General features: G+C 35.4%; 1 protein-coding gene across 1 annotated transcript in view; it reads right to left on the bottom strand.

The window, feature by feature from the left end:
- The window catches only part of LOC113227564, a 105376-nt gene that overhangs the window by 11864 nt on the left and 67857 nt on the right, over positions 1–25655 (bottom strand). The window contains exon 3 of the mRNA XM_026460515.1: positions 7520–7631. Within this exon, the coding sequence (XP_026316300.1) occupies positions 7520–7631 (112 nt within the window). The remainder of the gene's footprint in view (positions 1–7519; positions 7632–25655) is intronic.

Here is a 25655-nt window from a genome sequence, read left to right as displayed (position 1 = left end):
CCTTAGGTGTACACCAAAAGCATGTAAAGTTTGACACTTTGGACCGTTCTTAATGCAAGCGGCATAGAGTTGAATTTAAATCTAAATTTGTACGTGCGTATCTTGACGTAATCTTGACCTTGTACTACAAAAAAAAATTAGAATAATTAATGTAGTATTAAAGGGGATTTAAGGGAGCGTGGTATATCCATAACGTCCTATTTTCTTGAATTTTTAGTCAATAACCTGCGCCGCTTAGACCGCATATAATTAGGTACGTCATTTTTTAACACAGAATAATAATACATGGAATTCATTTTGTTTGATAAATTATTACCTCGCTGCGTACCTTTTTAAGTGTAGTTTTGAAAATCGAAGGAAATTTAGAAATGGTCAATTAAGTATGCTAATATTTAATTAAAAGATAAATAGACTGACATATTTGTACTTACCTTCGTGTTGTTTTAGTATCGTCCCTTTCCTGTCTACCTATCCTAAGTAGCATTAGGTGAATTTTTCTGTCTAATATATTTTCGGTCTAACACTTCACAACTTGAGATGTAGCTCGGGTCTATTTCTATCTAGCTTGTTTAACGAGCAGTGCCACTCAGAGATTTTAACCGCAAATATTCTAGAAAGATCTTAGAGGCACTGTCACTGTGCCCGTCGTCACCCTGAGACATAAGTTAATACGTCCCACGTGCTTGCAATTTCACCAGCATCCTTACCCTTCGAAACCGAAACGCAGTAATGCTAAAGGTGGCAGTACTTTTCTGGACGAACTCTTTCTCTACGAGCTCTACTGTTACTAAGGTATTATAATGTCACATGTGATCATGCGTCAAAGGTGTCATACATATCACATGAAAATTATAAAAATGGTATGAACCAAACGTCTCTCATGAAACTAGTGTGTGAATTTTAACCTTCTAAAACCCAGGAAACTATAATTGGAAAAGCGCTAAACGCCTAATGTACGTTAAAATGTGCTAAATGTAATTGATATAAAGTTAATACATGCTTCAGGTCCAAGCAAGTACCGCCTCAATTTTGTATGTTAAACATATTTTTCTAGATACTTCTGTGATCTTATACAGAGGTAGAATAAATACCGCTAAATTCGAATGAGATATTTTCATTATAACTGTGTGTAGGTCCTTCTGGGCGTTTATGTCATTGTAGTAAAAATATTGTCTGGGTCTGCATTACGTCAGATATTATGTACATTTTGTACACGAAGCCTTAGGAGGTTATACTAAGTGTTATGACAGCTTCTACGTATTTGAAATGACAAAAATCCACGATAGTAACCCGTTTCGTTCTAGTTCTATTGTAAATAATAAATGTACAAAATGTCTAATTACACAGAGCAACCCCATAGATTCTTACTCATTCTTGTCGGGGGAATTTACCTTACGAATGAGTTATAGAGTTTAATCAAAGTAATGATTTAAAGTCGCACCCCATGTGTTATAAGGCTACATCTCCAAAATGTCAAATTTTCAAGTTCAACGACTCTGCGAATGAAATTAATCATTCGTATAACATACACAATTTGTTTCAAGTAGTCCGAATTACTTTTATGTGATACTTTTGAATCACACGTGGCTTTCTTATAGACACTGAAGGTACGAGGTGTATTTTGTCAGATTTTAGGCAGCAAGTCAGGAGAGAGACGATACATTATAAAGATGATTGTTACAAAAAGATACAGTTAGTTCATAGTTAAATTGTTAGTAAAGCATTAAAGTATATTATGTACAAAATAAACATTATATACACATAATATTTATAACATAAGAAGAGGAATGTGCGAAAAAGTCGTCTATAGAATACATGTTTCTTAAGAAATACTTATTATCTTCATGCGAATATAACTGTACCTTCTAAAGTATTACTGGATACGGCAATAGAACTACATAGTTTTTTTTACATTATAATCATGCAATACCTACGATAACATACCTTTAAGGGTCATTGCAAAAAGACAGACGGGAAGGTACATGACGTTAAATCTAATCAATGTAATGCTAGTCTTTTTTAAAGACGGGTGTAAAATGACAGTTTACTGCGCAAAAGTGTTGCCCATTTGCAATTAGCTAGTGATTGCAGCCGATTCTATCGATGATAGTCAAAATAAAAACAAAGAAGGCGATAACTCAATTATTATTAGAAAGGGGTCTTGCTGAACGGTTACGGATTCCGCATTCATTTCTCTCGTGAGTTTAGGTGTAATTTGTGGTTGTCTCTAATATATGTGTCCATGGCATCCGATACAGGGTTTCCTTAGTGCGGGGCTATGAGTGTGTGCGTTATTATTGTTACAAAATTTTACCTTCGTTCACAATCTATCGATAAAACTGTCGACAACAACTATTTTTAATTTTACAAAAACAGGCAACCATGCATATGTCATTTTACTCCGTCTTCAAAAAAGACAGACTGTACAATTGAAATAAGGTATAAAAAAAATACAATGACCGACCTCGTAGTGCCACAGCACATTTCTCGCAGTGTCTCAGAACATTGAAATTTAAACCTTATCGCAATTGTAATAGTAGAACATATAAATTGATAAATTTAAAATCTGCCTTGCAGTCCCCTGATTTGCGCTGACCCTTAGGAAATCACCACGACACGGAATGGCATTAAGCCGGTTAAAAAAAACTTATATTCATGTGATGGCGCATCCACCCCTCGCGGCAGGTCGGCGGCCAAGCCGGTGGCCTCACGCATTAACTGCATGCAATCGATCTCGGCTGCATAAAGTCTGTTTCTGCGTGAAGTAGTTATTACCTTCATGCACTCGAGGTCTCGGATAACGACGTCACGCATTAACTGGATGGAGTCGAAACCGACTTCCCGCAGCTGAGATCGACTAAATGCAGTTAATCACACATTAACTACAAACATGCAGTCAATCTGTTAAAAGCCTAGGTGTCAGACTATCACGAATGGACACAAAATCTTAACGGAAAATGGATTTACCGAGTTTATTTCAGAATTTCATATTCTATCATAATCATCATCAACGTAATACACGTCCTACTGCTTGGAGACGGGTCTCCGAATTCAGTCTGTATTTTTTTTGTGAATATCCAACATTGTTGAATCAACTTCGAGAATACTCGCAAACCACGAATGTTTCCGAACGCTGTTGCCGCGCACAACCGTTCTGACATAAACAATTCTTTTCCGTTAATATTTTAAATTACATAAAAAAATATTATAACTACTTGTCTAAATTTATGTTTCGTGTATTTAATAGTATATAATATTAATGCATCGTACTACACTATGTAGCGCATTACACTATATTTATTTATAGAAGGCGTAATAGTGTAATTAATTATACTGTAATGTATGGTTGTGTAGTGTTAAACAATAGTACAGTATGTGTATTTTATTCTTAGTAGAACTTACGAACCCTATAAGTGTAAAACTAACTACAGACCGTATGTATTTTAGAAAAAGACGTCGGGTTGATTTCGGCTTTGTAGAGCGTTGTGTCTGTCACTCATACCTGTGTGACATTTTATTGCTAATTTTATGGAAATGGCTCTCTACAGGTACGAGTGTAGCCGATTACTGCCGATGGTCTCTTTCTGATGCTCATGATTCTATTTTTGATATAGAACTCTAAATATAAGCGTAAATTCTCTACAGCTTTTCTCCAATTTTGACACACCTATACACCATACAGCTAAGGTGACACTAGAAACATCATGCTATCTCTTTCGCACATTTACCTCTCTATCCAACACTGCTTCCAACCAATTAGCTCGAAAATCGACATAAGCATGTTGCATCTGAAATTAATCGTTATTATGATTAGTTAATAAGGTTAATTTTTACACACACACACATGATGGAAATGACAAATGAAAGTCTATGATTACAATCAAGTACAGTAGACTACATTATGAAGTAAAGAAACTGTCAAATTTATGACTCAAAATGATCTCTACGGTTTGCGTGTGGTCTTCTGTACTTTGATATGGTTATTAGTAACGGTGGAATGATAATACATTTTCGTACAGGATAATAATATTGTTCGAATTAGTCAAACTTTAGACTAAATAGTGTAAAGATAAGTAGAATTCAGTACAAAGGAAATTTAGTATAAAATATCTCGAATTTCGTCATCATTCTTCTTTTTTTGCTTATTGGTGCTGCCCTGTTTAGGATTACGCCAGCGTCAAGTTTGTAAAAATAGTAAATAAAAATTATGATAATTTGAAAAAAGAATGACTTCTATCATCTTTTGATTTCGATAAAACTATGTACGTGTGGCGCACTATGAATTTCCGGAATGAATAAGAAAAAAATGCTATAAGTGGTCAGAAATGAATTTATTGTTTCTAAAAATATTCTCTGTTAGCGTTAATGCACTTTTCATACGAATGAACCAATTTTGAAAACATTTATGCCACTCCTCCGTGACAATCTCTGAAACATATTTGTCATACTCTTGGACAGCCTCTTCAGGTAATGAAAATCGTTGACCGCATAACTGGTTCTTAATTTTTGGATATAAATATAAGTCACAAGGTGCCAGGTCGGGACTGTACGCGGGATGGCTCATAAGGTCAACGTTGTTCACCTTCAAAAATTCATTTGTCTGTTTGGCCGTGTGAAAACTGGCATTATCGTGGTGCAAGATGATACGGCGTTTACGGATTTTTTTACGGAGTTTGTCAATAACTTCCGGCAAACAAATGATCGTGTACCAATCACTATTTACGGTACAACTATTCTCTAAAGCAACAGTAGCCACGTGTCCAGTTTTACTAAAAAAGAAGCAATCGTCCGCTTAGAGGCACTTTGCACGCGCGCCACTTTGATTGGTTTCGTGTCATCTCGAAAGACTCATAAGCTCGATTGCTGCTTTGTTTTGGGATCGTAACTATAAATTCATGTTCGGTCACCTGTTACTATGTTCCAACCAAATTTGACGCCCCTTCGTTAAATCTGGTAAGCATGAAATTGCAACAAATGACGCGATCCGTTTTTTGAGCTTCAGTCAAATTGTGTGGGATCCGCCGAGAGCATAGCTTTTTCACACCCAAATGTTTGTGTAGTATTTGATTGTATTTGACTTATGGTATGTCACATGCATGCATGTCTGTTTTGATCATATGGCGCACAGCATCGATGTTTTTGTTGTTGACAGCAGTGGACGGGCGATCATCATGAAATTCGTCACTGAGATTCACACGACCGCGTTTAAATTCTGGTCTGGTAAACAAAGGTTTCATTTTAAAAGTTGTAATTACTTTTTAAATATTGTTTATGTGAGTGGCCAGTTCCGGAAACTTATAGTGCGCCCTATGTATATATGGCCAGTAGTTCGTAATATGAACGTTGTTATCATAATTCAAGCTTTATTATCATCCCTCTAAATATGTCCATGAGTATATTTTGTCAATTTTTTACTTTTTATCCTGTACGTTGTTAACGACACGAGTGATTTAGTGTTCATGCAATATGGTACATTTTATACAATGTCGTTAAAATTACAGTGTTTCGTGGTTTAATCTTCATTCAAATAACAATATGTAGATAAAACATTAGACTGTAATTAATTAATTAATATTCCCAGGCTTCCCAAAATATATAAAAAATGTTCTATCGTCTTGAAAACTAAGAATAAAATTAGGCAACGTGACAGTGAGTATGCATTATATAGGTGCTCCATTGTCGACCTCATCGTCAATTTGTCGTTTAGCGAAATTGAGTTATTTACATACCTGGAATAAGCAAAACGAGGTCTACAATGTCCTACAAGCGGATTTTATATTTTGTTTCACATTTTTCAAAGAAAAAAAAATTTAGGCACCAATGTCTAGAAAGTTACCAAATCATAATAATTTTTTTTTAACTCTATAAAAGTCTCTTGTATAGCAGATGGCGCAAAAGTAATGCCATGTGAGTGTGCCTTAATTTTTGCAAATGGCGTCAAATGTTATTACGCTTTGACATCTAAGTTGTAGACAGTTAGATAATTATAATACTGGCACGATATGATGGCCGTTTCGACGTTTGTCTGCTCATCAAGTTTCGTATTAATTCATAATTACGTTTAAGGAGCTATTGCTGTACATTGTTGTAAAATGTATGGAATGAATAATTTTACGACACAACTCGACATTTATTTTTCGAAATTCGAAATTTAAAAAAATGAAATCTAACACGATCGTCGCTTATGGGATACATGAAAAAAATAATATTTAAATACATGAAATTAAAGTAAAAATAACATCAAATCAACGTTTATTTGTAAGAAATGAGCGAAATTATTCTTTTTTCTAAAATTCATTAATTTTTTATGACAACGAGCAAATGGTTACTTCGTCACAATGCATTTGGTATTTAGAGATGAGGTACACAAAAAAAAAATCGCTAGTGTAATTAATAAATAGTGCGTGAATTAATTCTTAAAGTATGAATTTTAATTAATCATAGGCAATGAATTGACATGTTAGTGTTACACTTCTTTTAAAAGTTATAAATGAAAAACCATAAACGTTTTTTGAAATTTACTGGAATATCTATTGAAATTGCATTTGAATTATAGTTGTGTGTTTTATGCATTCAATATAATACAAAACACGTCCTATACATTGTTCAGAATCTGTCAGGGAAATAAAAATATAAGCGCGCATACGCACTGCATCCCATTCGCATGCGTTTCTAATCCGAGACTATCAAATCTAGAAAACTTGGACCCACTTCGGATGTAGCTTATGCACTAAGTCCGATACCAATCCGAGAAAATACGAATGTCGCTTGTACACCTACGGATAAAATGATCCCAGTGACATTTCGGACTGTCATTTCTCGGATTCGGAACTGACACGAACCGGACGTAGTGCGTAAGCGCGCTAAGAGTGTACTTGTGCTTAAAAAATCAAATACACTAAAAATCTGTCGACTTTACCTCATCCCTATGATAGTGTCACGAGGAGCATCCGAATTTGGTCATAGTGTCTTTAATATTTTAATTATCTGACATATTTTTTACGAGAAAATTCACCGTGGCGCAAATGAAAACCGCGAAGTGTCAGAAAATTTAACTAATTTTAAGACATCTTCATTATCTATATTTACGGTCATAATAAGTGAACTAAATATTAATGAATTGCCACAGTCAGTTTAATTTGAAGGCGCCCTTTAGGAACCTACTTCGTTTGCAGGAAAAAAGAAATTGAAAATTATAAAAATGATTTTATCAAAATTAGCTGAAATAAACACTAAATCATTTTAAAAGTTAAACTCAGTTAGTCATAATGTAACAAAAATGTATAGTCATATTTAGGGTTAAGATATTGTCTATCACACTAAAGCGCGAAACACACTGACAGCGAGTGCGAGGCGGGCGCGTGTCGGCTCGGGAGCATGGCCGATATAATTCCGTGTATGACCACACCACTGACGGGCGCGAGACCCGACCTGCGCCCGCCCCGCGCCGTTCTTCAAAACAAAGCACAAACATTATAATCAACCTTAAAACCGCATAAGTAGTGTGGACAATTATAACCTGGAAGATCCAATGCGGATGTACGCCTGCCAGGGGAAAGTTCCGAACCCAGCATCGTCTCCACCCACAATGCGTCGCTGCGCCTGCTGTTTGCTGGTAGCAATACCGCAGCCTAGAAAAAAAGAAAACAGGTCATTATTTACCGTATAACAAACTAGTGCAGTAACTTCACAAAAAGAATTGAATATTATGGTGGTCAAACGTCGTGATAATCACTAAACTTAAAAATTACAATTATAAAGCGACGTATCCAGTCGTAGTTATAAAGGTACCTGGCTGAGTGAAGAAATACTTTCTTAGATTTTTCACAGATGGCGCTACGGCAAATGTCGTTAAAAACAAAAAACAAAGATCTGCAACAAGCACAAAGAAAAATTCGTAAGATCCGCTGGTTCGTTCCGTGGCTTAGTTGGCATAAAGTCTTGCACGGTTTGCTGGAAGACATTGGTTCGAATCCAGCCGGATCGGAGGAATTTTTTTAAGTGTTTGATTTTTGTATTAATAATTATAATGAACTAGAGAGTAATTTCACAAAAATAATTGAATATCATGGTGGTCTAGTATAGTTCTTAGATTTTCGGAATTCACATGCGAAATTCAATTTGAAAACGAAATCATTTTTTACGGACCTAAAATCGCGTGTTTTCAAATGAACCAATGTTCTGGGCTCGTAACAGGTTCTATGGTTAAGTCGTGTCCGATTTAGATCTGAAAAATACTTTGTTTTTATAATACCAAGTGACGGGTCGAACAATTCGTGCGCCTGGTGGTAAGTGACAAGCTTCCTCATCTTCCTGTCCTTATTCCACGCTAGGTGACGTCAGCACAACATGTATTTTTCTTCAACTCTCCCCTAAAGCCTATCAGCCGTCATTTCCATACTCACACATTTCTTACTCATGCCATCTTTCACATAATCCATCCATCTTTTTTTGGCCTTCCTATTCCCTTATATCCCTCCACATTCATACCTAACATTCTTCTCGTCACATGACATTTTCCCTCCGCATGACATGTCCATACCACGCTAACCTATTACTCCTCATCTTTTCCGCCACTCCACACTTCCATCTCAACATTCGAATTTCCGCTGCATGTGCAGTTCGTCTATCCTCCATTTTTCTGAACATTCTGATAAGTAAAATTCTGGTGAAATTACAGGCACATGGGACTTGTCAACTTATATCCCAAGGTGACGGGCGCAGTGGTAGTGCCCCTCAGAGCTTTGCAATTTCAAGCTCTGAGTGGCACTGTAACCGTTATGGACAGGCGTGTAGCTTACCAACAGGCGCTTACTTTAGAGACTTTTACGTTGCATCGCGATGTTACGTTGTGATGTTATATAAAAAAAAGTAAGCGACACGCCTGTTCATAACAATTGCAGCGTCGCTCAGAGTTAAAAATCGCAAAGATCTGAGGAGCACTTCCACTGCGTCCGCCATCTTGAGACGTAAGTTGAAAAGTCCAAACGTGCCTGTAATTTCACCAATTTCAAAACTCTGAAACAGCTTGGCGACAGAAGTGGGTAAGGTAGGCAGTACTTCCCTGGACGAATTCATGCACAAACGCCTGTTGCACATTGACTTACTACTACTATTCTACTTAAGCTATATTGTATTGTATTTTAATTGTAATTTTATGTGCAATAAAGAATATTTCATTCATTCATTTCATTCATTAATTCATTCACAATGAGATTCACTGTTAATAAATCATTTGCAGCAATGAAGAGGAAATTTCTGTTGAAGGAGATGATTGTACACAGTTTGTTTCAATTGAATTTAGATATAATTATCTAGCTCCCAAACTGTGATCTCCTGTGGAAAATGAAATATATCGGAATAGTGATCACGCACCTGTATTGTTATTTTCGTTCGCCCACTTCTTCCAAGGCAACTTTGCCCATGCCGGAGTCATTTCTATGTTCTTAGCCTTGTCTTTATTTGTCTTTTTAAACTTACGCTTTTTAGCACTCGACCCAATCATTACTATTATTAAAACAATTAATATTATATTCTTCCAAAGCATTTTACATTACCGGGTTGGAATTAAAAAAAATATAGAAAATTTAAATTTGTAGTTCTATTCATTGACCTAGGTCAATGGTTCTCATTATTTTTTTATATTATATATTACATATTACGTAACTGTCAGTCATTTTGTTAGTTTATAGCAATATGTACATATTTATACATTAATTAAATTTTAGATCAGAATTTAATGAATTTTATGAGTTTTAATGCATCTCTAGTTATATAAATTTATTTGTAATAGTTCTTTTTTAGTTATATAAAATTATTATTACATAAACGTAATAAATTACACACTAGAACAATGTAAACAAACAATTTCCAATTTCGTAACAATTTTCGTTTAAATCAGCTCAGACTTCCGACTACACAACTTCGTTGCATAAAAAAAACACGAATAAAATCTTCACACAGTAACATAACAGAAATTCGCACTTAAAGCTAAACGATTTTGCACCTTGTTATTTTTATAAAAAAGAAAATTCACGTCTGTGTGTAATTATATCCGTAAACCAACTGAAGTCTCTGTGACGTAAAATCGTAACGTGAACGCAAATATATACGTAACGCAGTAATTTACGTTTCCTATAGGAAGTATGGGCAGTGAGTGAAACGTGGTAGATTGGTTAGATTTAGTTAGTTGTATTGTTTTAAACTCAGTATGCATTATATTGTGTGATAGACATACTTGGGCGACAGATGAGGAGGTTTCAGATTCGATTTCATGTAGAACTAATAGAATATTATACAAGACTAGACGTATCGTAGCAAACTAGTGGAGTAATTTACTAAAAAATAATTAAATATCATGAAACATCCTGACATTCAATAATTTAACAACTTAGTTTAATCAACTTACTTACAATAAAAGCGACAGCTCTGATCAGCCGCTGGTAGCTGTAAAGGTTCCTGGCTGAGTGAAGAAAAACTTTCATAGATTTCTCACAGATGGCGCTATGATGTAAAAGTCATTAAAACACCAAAAACAAAGATTTGAAACAAGCACAGAAATCGTAAGATCCGTTAGTTCTTCCGTGGCTTAGCTGTCATAGCGTCTGCCACGGTTTGCTAGAAGACTTTGGTTCGAAATGTTCGAACTTCGTTTTAATAATTATAACAACGTAGTGGAATAGTGTCACAAATAAATAATTTAACATCATGATAGTGAAACATTGTGACATTCAATAAACCTAATTAAAATTGAACGTAATTTAGTGATTTGACAATAACATTTGTGCCATACAAAGATTTGCACTGTTGGCGTTGGATAGGCTGTCTTGGGTTCGATTCCCGGTAGAACCAATTTGAAAAAAAAAAAAAAAATTTGGTTCTGGTTTGGATGTTCCTGGTGACCCCAGGAGAAAGAGGAGACAACAATTACAGACAGGAATTATATATACCTATCGTACGGTAAAAAAGCTAAAGTGTCATATATACACATAGTATTTACCGGAATATTAGTAAAAACCCCAAATAATGCAGTGTTTTTCAAAAGTGTGGCCGGTTATTTTATTTTTTATTTTAGGTAATTTTCAAAATGAAAAAATTGTTCCATTGTCATTTTTTCATACATTTCTTTTAGTTCTACATACTAATACAAGGTTGTTGGTTTTGGCTTTCTCATACATTTCGTCATTCGTGTTTCTTATAAAGTTTTATTATGTATTTAACTTTGTTTATTAAAAAAATGTTTAACTTAAATTTAAATGTACAACTGTTTCTGCTGTGTCAAAAATACATTTTGTTTAATTTAGATTTTTTCGAAATGGTTTGGTAAAGGCTGTTTAAAGATGTTAATTGAATAGCTAATATATGTCTTGTTTTAAATTTACCAGCAGCAGAGCTTCTTGTGAAAGAGTTCGTCCAGGGAAGTACTGCCATTTTATTTATTTCTGCCGTCAAGCAGTACTGTGAGCATCACTGTCTTTCGGGGAGTTGTTAACTTATATCTCAGAGTGAAAGGCGCAGTGTCCATCAGATCTGTACGATTTAAAGCTCTGAATAGAACTGCATCTGCTTTAGACAGGTGTGTCTCTTAACGCCAGGAGCACAATTTGTCCCTCCTGTCACTTGAAGTTTAAAAAAATCTTATTTATTTAAGTATGATAAATGTTACTACTTTATCTTTTATTATTATTAGGGTGACGTCATTCGGAGCATATGCAGCCCCTCATTACTGCGACCATCAGCTAATCTATTGTGATCACCACTAATGACAGTTCGGAACAAAGGCCGACTAAAAGGCAGCTATCTTATAAATAAATAAATAGTCAAATATCCATTCTAAATAGCAAAAGACAGAGCACAAAACTCTCTTCGTGTTTGACTTATCGGAACTTACCATGAACTTACCCTAACGACGCATAGCTGAAATATCATTAGACAATTTCCGTATTGAAAACTAAGTTATGGTTTTTTTATGATATCTCAAAAAAATATTTTATGATTTAGCCGCGTTTTAATTGGAGCACGTCAGCAACATCATTGAAGAACTGAAGAACTTTCTTGGTTCCGACAGATTTTATGTCCTCTGGTTGTGGCATGTGCGTTCCCAGTATGGAGTTTCGTACGCCCATCAGGGGGTAACTTTGTGTGAGAAGATGAACAGGAGTTTCATCCGCCTAGTGCTATACTATGTACTATTTTATGTTCTCACTTTTTGTTAGTTTTCTAAATGGTGCGTATTGTTGGTATGTTCTCTTTTTTTGTATGTATATTACGCGATAACTCCGGTATTTGTGAACCGATTTTCATGATTATTTTTTATTGGAAAGGAGGTACTTCCATAGTGGTTCAATTTCATTTTGAAGAAATTATCCACCTTTAAGGGTGGTTGTTCACGCATGAAGATTCATTTTTATAAATAGCGCCTAACTTTAATTTAGGAGCAATTATTTTAATGGTTAATTGTGCTATTTCTCCAATTCAAGGCGTTTTTCTCTCAATATACTTTGAGTAGTGAGAACCGATTATTATTATCTCCAGTGTCAAGTCCTGTATAGTGGCGAACTAGGGGATATTTCAATAAAACTTAGCAAATAGATGTAATTCCACGTACTTTTGAGGTCGGTTTTTTTAATTCTCTGTACTGAGATTATTATGCATTATGCTTTTTTATGCATTTCCGTAGGGGTAGAGCTCCTTGTGAAAGAATCATCCAGGGAAATACTGCCACCTTACCTTACCAAGTGGTAATGTGATAATTGCTGTGTTCAGCTTTTGAAGGGGTAAGGGTGCTGGTAAAATTACATCTGAGTAGCACTGCAACTGTCATAGATATGCCTGTCGCTTACCATCAGGCGCAGGACTTGTTTGTCCCGTCACATGGTATCATAAAAAAAATTAGTCCAGGTTTCGTAAAAAGCGTTTGAGCATTCCTTTTGCCGCTTAAATCTCATGGTGGTTTTTCTTGGGTACCCTGTATGGCACTTTATACACGATGTTATGTAGTATTCTATTTATGTATTTATTTGTGTAAAAATATTAGAATTTAAGTTTATTTTATTGATATACTGTTATTTAACTGCCTCCGTGGTCGAACGGTTACCATGCCGGACTGCCACGCAGAGGTCCCAGGTTCGATTCCCGGGCCGGGAGAAATGTTTGTATGGCTTCCATTTATTTCTCGCGTGAGTTTGGGTGTAATTTGTGGTTGTCTATGTGGCCCCGCACTAGGGCAATCCTGTACCGCGGGAGCCATGGACACATATAGACAGCCACAAATTACACCCAAACTTACGAAAGAAGTAAATTTAGGACTCAGCGTGGCAAACCAGCATGATAACCATTCGGCAATAGAGGCTGTTTTTTATTCGGATCCGGAATTGATTAAAATGATTATTATTGTACATTCTTGATCGCGTTTCGTAAAACAATGCACATAACCTTTAATTATAAAAGAATCACGCAAATCAGATGGCTGGTTTATATGAGACACAGATAATTTACATGTTCAGACGTTGCTTTTGGGGAAGATCTTATTAATATATTTATTTTTTTAAAAAAGGAACCGACTTCAAACTTTGCTTATATGTACAGTCAACAGCACATCAATACCATACATACATACATACTGAAACAAAGAAATTAACAATCGGTTGCTGGAAAGTGCGCGATTTAAATGGGACAATTATTGAGGTATTCTCTTTCTAATAAAAAAAGAATCATCAAAATCGGTTTACAAGTGTCGGAGTAATAGAGTAACATAGTAGAAAAAATGCAATCGAATTGAGAACCTCCCCCTTTTTTAAAGTCGGTTAGAAAATGAAAAGAAAAAGGTAACTTTCTATTTTATTAAATATGGAGAATTCAGCTGAGAGGTTGAATCAAAAAATGACATTGGCTTAATATCTAGGCTGTCTATGGTCTAACTTGTGTATGTATATAACTTTTTTCGCGATATTTCATTATTTGGCTCTATTTTTTTGTGCGGGGTATTTCTACCCGGTACGGCCTAAATGGAATAATAACGTTTAGGCCGCACGGGTCACAAAGCCGATCAGAGTACGTACACGTAATGTTCGATCGATATTTGCCTAAAATTGAAATACGTCTTTCATTTGAGGTTGGTATTTCACACTAACCATTTTTTTTGCTTAATTTATATCAGAAATTAAAGTAAATTTTTTGATTCGAAGTATTTTTTTCTTGTTCTCCGTGTAGAAAAGTAAGTATGCCATCAAAAATCCTAAAAACCAAGTAGCAATAGAAATTCGTTCGGACCGCGCCGGTCATGTTATATGGCTAAATACTTTTTGCTACCTGCGAGCATCGAAACGTTAGGTACGCTGTGTACGTCATTTTGCCCCAATAGGTAGACTGGTGCCAGTCATTTTGACCCACTACGGCGATGAACGTGTAAAGATAAATATATAAAATCATTGGCTATTGTAATTGTATTCAGTTGTTACACAGAGTACAATTACTTTTAAAGATAAAATAAGTTAACATTTTCATTTGTGTATCCGAGAACATTGTTTTTCGTTTTTAAACCTTAGATATGCATTTTTCCATAGTTTGTTTTCATTGACTTTTGTCGAAGAAAAAAACTTGTAAGTCTGTTGCTTAAATACATTATTACGGTAATATAATATCTGACATAGAGAAATGACTTGTGATGTTCGCTATAAGATCAGATTAATAAAAAGATTATCCCATCTTTCTAGACATGATCCGTGCCCTGCATTGAGATTGAAATGGTTTGATAAAACATTCATCTCCTTTCTATTTGCCATTATTTCACCATAAAAGGCAGTTACTACAATTTCTTTTAGATTAACTGTAGCTACGCTCCATCTTTTTTACCATTAAAGGTAATTATTGCCATTTTTGGTAGTTATTATTAAATAATGTTGCATTATGGTATTTTTTAGGTCTATTCAAAGCATACAGAGAGCAATGAACGTTTCTTACGGACACTAAATTGTTCAAGAGAGCCACGATTACGACATACATCTATTCTATAGTAGGGTGACCAAACTATAATAATCCGTACCCTTGATATAATAAAGGTCCATGTGATCATAGGTCAAAAGTGCTTTTATAACAAGAAAATTATAGAAATAATACGAACTACTTGAAACAAATTGTGGAGCGTCGAAACGAAAATCGATAAATTGCATTTGGGCGTCTTTGTACATATTATTTACCCAAATCAATCGAACCAGTTCAATAAACGCTAGATCCGCTTCAAAAACCTGCCAGAAATACGTGATCTGAACATAAACCTGTAAACCATTTAATTTAATTTTATGAAATAATTTTAGGATCAGAACAGACACCAATAAATCTTTATTATTTTTCATATTTACTTTATTAATTAGATCGCACCAAAACTCGAAGTATCACTATTAATTTAAGCCATTTTTATTTCGCAAATAAATTAGAAAATAAATGTGATTTCTTCATTGACTTACAATTATATGGACGTCGGGTCCGCGCTAAAAAGTGTCCGCACTTGTAAGGCGCTAAAATCGTATACAGAGCGCGACACTCCGCTTTAGTCTTCATTTGTTCTACGGACAGCGCGATACTGCGATGACATAACAATTTAAATTTCGAATAGGTTGACTTGGGACATTTTTTTCGTGGTTTTTGTATTAGACCCGTCGTCCATTTATTTGTAAGTCAATGGATTTCTTATAATGTTTTTTCATATCAAATGGCAAAATATCCATATAAACTGAGACCTAATTTTGCCAAGCAGTAATGTGAGCGTCACTGCGTTTCAGTTTTGAATTGTCAACTTAAGTCTCAGGATGACGGGCGCAGTGGCAGTGCACTTCAGATCTATCTAATTTAAAGCTCTGAGTGGCACTATAACTGTTTGTATTTCCCAAAAGCAACGCACTGTTCACAATTTTCAGCTATCCCCTAGAGGGGTAACGTTACATAATTAATAAAAATGGAAGTAAAACTACTCCGCGAACCCGGTGGAGGTTAAATCATATAAAATAGCTACGTTTACGTTGAATATTTTTTTGTACTTTCCCTCCGCATAAAATTAATAAAATATATACACAAGCGCAACTACAGTTACAAACACCACCACCAAAAATATACCCGACACGCGTTTCGCCTACGAGGTTCTCGTTCGTCATTGTTCGACGTTCAGCCGAACAACCAATTCTTCGCCCTTCTTTTTTTCCTAACCACGTGAGCTATATTCCAACTGACTCACAAGGTGTTTGCTACTGCGGAAATAATTTTAAAGGAGATTTTTTAAAATACCAACTGACGGGACGAATAAGTCGTGCGCCTGATGGTAAGCGACACGCCTAATTATCACATGTGGCTTTATTATATCAAGGGTACCATATCTCATATATTTTACAATGTCCTAATCTACTCTGTAAATATGGTAACCCTTCTTAGAGATCTCATAACATTGTGACATTTTGTGCACAATTTGACAATAGCAACTTTCACTGGAGAAGATCTCACCATACACTCGTTAATACTTATGCGTATTTTTTAAATCAACCATGCCTCGTTTTATCCATTTATACTGTACCCTTTGTCATACCTAACGCATTTGCATTTTTCTTTTGAGATATTCGCAAATAAAGGTTTGTCTTCCTTTGAAATTTTGCTCAACAATAAAACGATCTTTTATCGTTTTTACAATAAGAGTCCGGAGTATATATTAAGATTATCATTTCCTAAGTTTAAAACTTACATTAAAAGTTTTTTAATTGAAAAGTCATATTACAAAATTGAATAGTATTTGTCAGATAAAGATGTTTGGAAAGACAACATGAGCGTTGATTCCACACAATTATGATTCAATGTGCGTGCTATAGCATTTCAGTTTATTTGAAAAGAGCAATCCCTAGAATTTCTTGCTCGTTCTTCTCAAGCGTTGTGAACGAGCAGTAGCTCAAAAAACGACGTTTTCAAGTGTAAAAGTTTTACCTATGGAATAAATGATTATATGACATTGACTTTAAAATTGAAACTAATTCACCCACTCAAGGCGTCCGTGCATCACTAAGATGCTCGTTTGTCGTAACTGTAAAACAAATATCTTTTGTAAGAGTCGCTACTACCTTATCTCGATTTCAAATTTTTCCCATACTGAATCGGTACTATAGCGCGAATCGAGTGGCAGGGACACACGCTTTAATTCAGAATTTACTTGTTTACAAACGAAATTAAGGTCATTTGAAAAATGTATATCGTATACGTGTTCCATTTAGTTAAGTTGATATTAAAAAACCATTGGTATATGTAAAAGTACATATTGAATCGAGGTAAGTTTGTGTTGTTTTCTAACGTGAACGTTTTTAGGAATCGTGTTTTCATACCGTGTACTAATCAGTCTATATCCTCAATTTTACCATACATTTTTTGCCAAAATTATTGATTTATTTATTCATTCACGGAAAACCAACAGCTTCTTACATTGAATAAAATCAGGAACATAAACATAAAGCCACAATTACAAGTTCCCACCTATAGCTTCAGACAAACCATACTTTATATGCAACACTTTGACTTTTATGCGGAATCGAACAAAGCCATTTGACGTTGTATCGATTCTTAGCTGCTTCTCTTCCCATGCAGCGCAATTGTTAAATAGACTCCATTCGCGTATCCAGTCTAGGCCGTCTACCACATCTTTCAAGAATAGGTTAACAGCGCACTTTCTTGCTGAACTCTCTTTGTAATAACCGTATTGTTTTTTTACATATTTATTTATGAATGTGTACAGATGTTATTTATTATAATAATCTGTTATAACAATTTATTTATTTATAATACTTACGTAAGTAGTGTTATTTTTTTTATTTTATTTATTGTAGTTTATTATATTTCTCTCTCATTCTCTCTTGCACGCTGTTGCCAGCTCATAAACTTAGCTCTCACTGCCTTGGGTTGCCTGGAAGAGATTTCTTTTAGAAATAAGCCTCTCTTTGTTCAGCTTCTGTTAAATTAATATTTCTGTTATATATATATATATACATATATTTATTTACAAAGATATTTTAATAGCAGTAGAGCTCCTTGTGAAAGAGTTCGTCCAGGAAAGTACTGCTACCTTATCTATTTCTGTCGCCAAGCAATAATGTTGTAAGCGAGCTGGTGAAATTATAGGCACATGAGAGTTTTCAACTTATGTCTCAGGGTGACGGGTGCAGTGGCAGTGCCCCTCAGATTTTTGCGATTTAAAGATCTGTGTTGCACTGCAACTGCTGTGGACAGGTGTATTGCTTAACACCAGGTGCACGACTTGTTCTTGCCTTGTATCATAAAAAAAGTCTTGAACAGCCCAAATTTCGCTTTTCGGGTAAACAGTGAGAGCGTATTTCATTCTATATCATTTAAACCATTCATTCACCACACAAAATATTAAACGTATACTAAGGTATAATTTTATGAAAAGAATTTACTGGTATTACCTGAAAACAATTAATGACACTATTAAAGCAACAAAAATATTCAATTGAAACATATTCAAGTCTGTGATGTTTTTAGAACTTTTTTAAGACTTGTCTTTACATCGATAAGAAGTGCAGTAAATTTAAATGTAGTGGTAAATTCATTTTATATTTGAGTTGTATTACACCGGCACGGCATCGTATCTAATAAAAAACTTACAACACGCTGGATATAGTCAATAAACGGTCATTTGATATATGATACAAAGTTGAATTCGACTGCTTGCTTACAGTTTACCTAACAAATTAAAATTTCGAGAAATAAATCTTTAAATAAAATTTATTTGACAAAACATGTTTAGAATTTCAAATTTACCACGGTCCTCACACTAGGCAAGCCTGAATCGTGCCTCTAAAAGGAAAAGCAATCGATATAAAAATAAATATATATTTAAAAATATGAACAACATTTTCTGAAATTTTATAAATTAATGAAAACAATAAAATAAAATTAAATGCTGCTACAACAGACAATTAATAAAATTTTAAACAAAATCGTAAGACAAATCAAGCAACCAGTTCTGCAGTACACGTTTAGCGTCGAATACTGAGATTAGATTTATATCACAAAAACTAAGGACGTTGTTGTAGAGGAATGCAGATAGAAGTGGGTGAGATCTTTTAGCAAAAGAACTGTGTATGGTAGAGAAACACACGTTATTTGATCAAAGCACTGTAGTCATTTGATCGAAGCACTTGCATGTGGGTTTTGATTGCAGTCTTAACAGCTCAGAGCTTGAGAACGCTGAGAACACCAGCCTCCTCGTATACGACTTTACACATGAAGTTTGCAAATAATTACGATTACGATTTAATATGTAATTTCCACACCAGGATATTATTTTACTTAGAATTATAAATTACTTATTGATGATTCGTCACTGTTTAACGTAACAATTACAATATATAACCTTAACAGTTACATTTACTGTGTGGCAGGGACGCAAGCTAAGCTCACGCTATGTAGAGCACTCATACTCTGCTCTGATTTTCAGTTTGTCCCCGCTGTTGTGAACAAGCAGATATATAAAACATGCGCACAAAAACATAAACTAAAAATTAAATGTAATGAAATTTACAACTATACTTACATATATTACGATTGTAATAACTTAATACTAATGTTATAAATAAAGTAATTCACGGTGCTCAGCAGTGGACTGCACATGGGTTTCGATATATTGCGCTTAATCATCTTAGAACTTAGTTTATCTTATGTAATATATAACACCTTCATTATTACATTACTTTTGAATTATTTTTGTACGGATTTGTCTAATCGATAAACGTCAAAATTATCGTGATTGGTTTCACCGAGAAGAAACAAAACAAAGTTCCTACTTCTCTTGTACAAAGGAAATAGCTCATTACGGTATTGAGCTTTCGCTTTGCGGTCGGCGGTCTCCAGTTCGATTTCCTGAACGTCATTGTCAACAGTGAAGGTTTAAATTGTCTTTATGTTAATCCAAGTTCAAGAACAGTATTTCTTAGATATACTGTGTTAATACGGAGGCAGCACAGTGGAAAAATTGTTACTTCTTTATTGAGAATTCAACGGTTCGGATGTATGGTTTCATGTAGGTACCTATTTTTTAAGTTTCTTCTTTTTTTTCTCCTTTTTCTGAGACGGTTAATAAATATATTTTCAATATCCAAGCTGAAAACTTTATATTATATATTAGTTCTACAAAGCTAAGGTTACTTTTCAGTTCAATTTAACTTGTATCAATTAGTAAACCCAACGGTAAAAAAAATGGCAAGAGTGCTCTCGTTGATGTTCTTTGTATGACCGCACAAACGCCACATATTACGATTACGTCATCACCTTTCAAAAGGAAGTTTTAAGGCTCCTTTAGAGAGAAATAATGAGAGCGAAAGCTGCATTAATTCGAAGATGTTTAAATGCAAATGTGAAACTCAAGAAAAAATAAATACATTGTGTGTTCTAGATGATGTGAATGGAGTGGATTACTATTAGATAGTAAGAGAACTCGCTAGTCTCACGGTAGACTGGTTAGTGCAATAAATCAGAACAAAGACCAGTTCAAGTCAACTGCCACGCTGAGCTCCCATTGATAGCACGGTATGAATAAGATAGATGGCGCTGTTTTTAATTTAAATTCGCTTCGAAGTTTTTTTATGATCCTATGTGACCGGAAGATTAAGTCGTGCGCCTTGTGGTAAGCGACACGCCTGTCCAAATCAGTTGCAGAACCACTCAGAGTTTTAAATCGCAAATATCTTAAGGGCACTGCTACTGCCCCCGTCATTCTAAGACATAAGTTCACAAGGCCATGTGCCTGTAATTTTACCATCACCCCCTACGAAACGTAATAATGCTGACATTACTGCTTGGCGGCAGAAGTAGGCAAGATGGCAGTACTACTCTGGTCGAACTCTTTTACAAGGAGCTCTACTGCTACTAAAAATTGCCTAGAGTACTAGAGGAATGCACTCTGGGATCACAACCCAGAACACTCAAACATCTAAATTCTTCTTCTAATACCCAGAATGGTAACCGCTAGGCCATTAAAGGCTACACTGCGCTTTTTTTAAACAATAAAATTGTCAAAATTTACAAATACTTACGACGTAATTCAGTGTCGTATTAGCCAAGACAGGACGTCCATACATGTGATTTCACGCTTGTTTGCTATCAGTTACAATGCTAGCAACTTGACGGGCCAGTCAACTAGAACCATTTGCATCGTGCCTTAGCAATGTCAGCAGAGAAATTAAGAAAATTTTACCCCAACCAAGCAGCGATATGAGCGATGTCGCTAGTGTGATGTATAAGTACACTTCATGCCATTTTGTCATCGGAGTAGACAAAGCGTACAGCCTTCTATGTTTCATTAATTTAATGTTATATACAACAACAGATAACAGATTTCAAATAATACTTTTTTATTTTTTATAATATCATGTTACGGGACGAACGAGTAGTGTGTGCCTCACGGTAAGCTACACACCTGTCCATAACAGTTGCAGTGCCACTCAGAGCTTTAAATCGCAAAAATCTGAGGGGCACTGCCACTGCACCCCTCGCCCTAAGACATAAGTTGACAAGTCCAATGTGCCTGTAATTTTACAAGCACCCTTGCTCTTAAAAACCGGAATGTAGTAATGCTAACATTACTGCTTAGTGGCAGAAATAGGCAAGATGCCAGTGCTTCCCTGGATGAACTGTTTCTTCACTGTATAACATTATAAATCTGACATCCAATTATAGTATGTATGTTATTTATTCATTCAAAAACTAAAATAATTACAAATGTAAATCCGCAAAACTCACCCACTACCCACCCACTCTTAAAGGATAGGATAAACCTACCACAAAATGGCGGCTATCTGGTTTCGCAAATTAAAAAAGCATCCAGTTTAAATACAAGTTTTTATAAATAAAAATTATTATTCTACATTGCTAAATAAATACCCTCCATACTACCAACAAAAACATCTCAAACAAAATGCAGTAATACACCGCAATTCCTGCACTTAAAAAGCACTAATGAAATTTTTGGTGTACTTGGGTAAATATGATAGTATTCCGTTTGAGTGGTTCTAATGTTTACCATATATTGAAATTGTCATATTGATTAAATTCTGCTGCTCATTCTTATGGCAGATTTCCATGAGGAGAGTGAGCAAGAAACTCAAGGGCTTGCTCTTTTTCATATAAACATTTATACACATTTATCATTTACATATGTTTAATAGCAGTAAACTCCTTGTGAAAGAGTTCATTTAGGGAAGTACTGCCACCTTATTTATTTCTGTCTCCAAGCAGTAATGTAAGCATGACTGCGTTCCGGTTTTGAAGAGTAAGAGTGCTGGTGCAATTACAGGCACATGGGACTTGTCAACTTGTGTCTCAGGGTCACGGACGCAGTGGCAGTGCCCTTCAGATCTTTGCGATTTAAAGCTCTGAGTAGCAATGATAATAATAATAACATATGGATAAGTTATGGACAGACGTGTAGCTTGCCTCCACTTGTTCATCCCGTCACTTGATGTTATAAAAAAATGCTTATTTCAAATATCATATATGGAGACAGCTTGTTAGAGCTGAACGGGTCACCACTAAGCATTTTTGTCATCCAAGTACGCGGATATCCTCTTTGTGAAAGAGTTCGTCCAGGGAAGTACTGCCAACTTACCCATTTCTGCCTCTAAGCAGAAATATCAACATTACTGCGTTCCCGTTTTGAAAGGTGCTGGTGAAATTACAGGCACTTGGGACTTGTCAACTCATGTCCCAAGGTGACAAGTGCAGGGGCAGTGCCCCACAGATGTTTGCGACTTAAATCTCCGAGTGACACTGCAACTGCATTTAATATCATAAATAAAGCGTTATTCACTTTAAACTTGGAATGTCTTGGTTTTACTGGCTATCAAACATCCGACTTTATAACAGCGAAAGTCTCACCTTAGCTACAAAGGTATCCTACCTCATTTACAAATAAACAATAAATGAAAAGAAAAGGAAAAACATTTGAAAACATCTACTTATCATAACTTGGCCTCTAATTTCAATAACTTTACATGCATAAAAGGTCTCTCCGTAAATTAGTTATCCAGTATGCATACTAATCGTTGCAAAACTAATTTGACTCCTCATATCCACAACGTTATATACACAAGAGGTGTCTCCTTAAATTGTTTTGTACAGTATGCGTATAAAATTGTGTACATAAACACAAATAACTTTCTACATGACATAATATGTTACGTGCCACTTCGAATGGAGGTCATATGTTGCTTTGCATTTGCTTATGTGCCAGACTTTTTTTAAGCATTCATAATACCAATGGCTTTCTATAGCGGCCTAACTCAAAAACATCTAAACAATCAGGATGACTGGATTAAAAAAAAACCGACTAAACGTGTACCGGTCTAATATCCAACGAGAAACTCGGTGTCCTATTTATATCTATATCGTACATCGGCTTCAACTCAGTCACAATTCAAAAAATGGCAAAAGTGGCAAGTTAATAACATCTCGGCTATGTTTTCGAATAAATGCCCTTCGCATCAGTCATTAAAATATACTATTAGGTAACTTCAGAGTTTGTGTGTAATTTGTGGGTGTGTGTGTCCTGCCTCCCGCGATACAGGCGAGTAGTTTACCATCAGGCATACGACTTGTGCGTCCCGTCACTATATAAAAAAGAATACAGGATCGATTTCTTATATCAAATGTTCGAAAATGTTTATCCGACAAGCTTTAGGCGTAATATCGTAAATTGTAATTTGTAACATAATACTTAGCTTTATTATCTACAATCTTTGTTTATCTGACTAAAATATAAAGCCTCCTGTTAAGCGTTTACGGAGTTTGAATAAGCCTTATCTTGAGGCTTTATTTCTGTTTATATTATCTAGGTTATATTACTAATTCTACCAACAGTGCGTTACTGCCGTGTGTACTTAGCAATTACTATGACGTAACTGTGTGGTGTAATTGGCATCATTACATAGGAGAACTAGCATTATGATTGGGGAAAGGAGGATAAGGCATTGGTTTGATTGTCGATCGTGAATAGGATCGTACCATGCCTAAGCGATATTTAGATAGATAGATAGTCATTTTATTCACTAATATAACATAAGTACAGATTAAGCACAAAAGAAACAACGTAACATGATTGTCACAGCTGTAAAACGGCGCTGACTCAGCATATGCCAAAGTTTCCTGAGGGGCTGGTTTTCAGTCAGGAGTAACGAGAGGGATTAAGTTATTTGAAAGCAAAAATATAACGACCATGCGTAAAGTTATACGTGTGTATTTAGATAGAAAATTATTTTTTTATGATAGCAAGTGACGGGACGAACAAGTCGTACGCTTGGTGGAAAGCGACACGCCTGTCCATAACAGTTGCAGAGCCACTCAGTAACTTTAAACTACTAATGCGCCCGTTACCCTGAGACATCAGTTGACAAGTGCTTGTAATTTCACCAGCACCCTTACCCTTGAAAACCGGAATTCTTAGACTGGCGTCATCAGTAATCTGCTTGGCGGTAGAAATAGGTAAGGTGGCAGTACTTCCCAGGACGAACTCTTTCACAATGACCTCTACTGTTGCTAGTTTAACCTAAGTAGCAAAATTGTCTACGGCACTCTCACAAATATTTCAGGCTGGTGGGCTACTATGAGCTTGATCCATAATATTATTAACCTTAGAGTCCAAACTCATTTTACCACGATTTCGTTTAACCAAGGTAAACGACTCTTTTATGGGGAACTGTATATGGGGAACATATTATTTAATATAATATGTTCCTTATTATAGGAAATATCCTAACTTTAAAAACTTCATTGAAAATTTAATTTGAAAATTGAAGAGATAAAGATGTATGGAAAGAAGACATGGCTCTAGATTCCACACAAATTTGATTCAAAATGTTCCATGTGTAGTACATTTAGGTTTCTTTTTAAAGGAGCAATCCCTAGAGTTTCTTGCTCGTTCTTTTCAGAGAAGTCAGCGTAGTGAACGAGAAGGAGCATAAATGTGACGTTTTCCAGTGTACATTTATTATACCTATGGAATAAATGATTCTTTGACTTTGACTTGAATTCCGAGTAACACCTCTCAGTATTCCCCTCCGATGGCTGCTGGGGAATATTCCTCCCAGAGTGAAGTTGGCGGGAAGCAGGCCAACGCGATGCCAAGTCGTTTTGCGACTGTGGCGTTTACGGTTAAAAAACTCCACCCGTCACCTTGAGACATAAGTTGACAAGTGCCTGTAATTTCATCATTGTCCTTCAAAACCGGAATGTGAGCATTACTGCTTAGTGGCTGAAGTAGATAAGGGGCAGCACTTCTCTGAACGAACTCTCTCACAAGGATATTTACTATTAGTATGAGATACTTATTAATATTATGTATTTCCCGAATTGGTTCTAAAAGGAATCAAAATGTTGCCGAAGTGTAACGCAGAACGTCTTCGCTCTTATTGCAAGACATGAAGCTTTTGCTGATGGGATAAGCTAAATTCACGTCAATTAGTGTGGTAACTCCTTTACCCGTCTGTTTGCAATCTTTGGTTTGGTATACCATAATAGATAATCTTTTTTTAATCTAACATAACTTAAACCTTACATAAATTCATAGATAATTGAGCAATTGGAGCAGAAATGCAATTTAATTTGTTTCAAAACCATTC

The sequence above is a fragment of the Hyposmocoma kahamanoa genome, unplaced genomic scaffold (assembly GCF_003589595.1).
Source record: "Hyposmocoma kahamanoa isolate Upper Pololo Valley unplaced genomic scaffold, ASM358959v1 211, whole genome shotgun sequence".
Lineage (NCBI taxonomy): Eukaryota > Metazoa > Arthropoda > Insecta > Lepidoptera > Cosmopterigidae > Hyposmocoma > Hyposmocoma kahamanoa.
The sequence above is the reverse complement of the archived record's forward strand: the minus strand, read 5'-3'. Positions and strand labels throughout refer to the sequence as shown.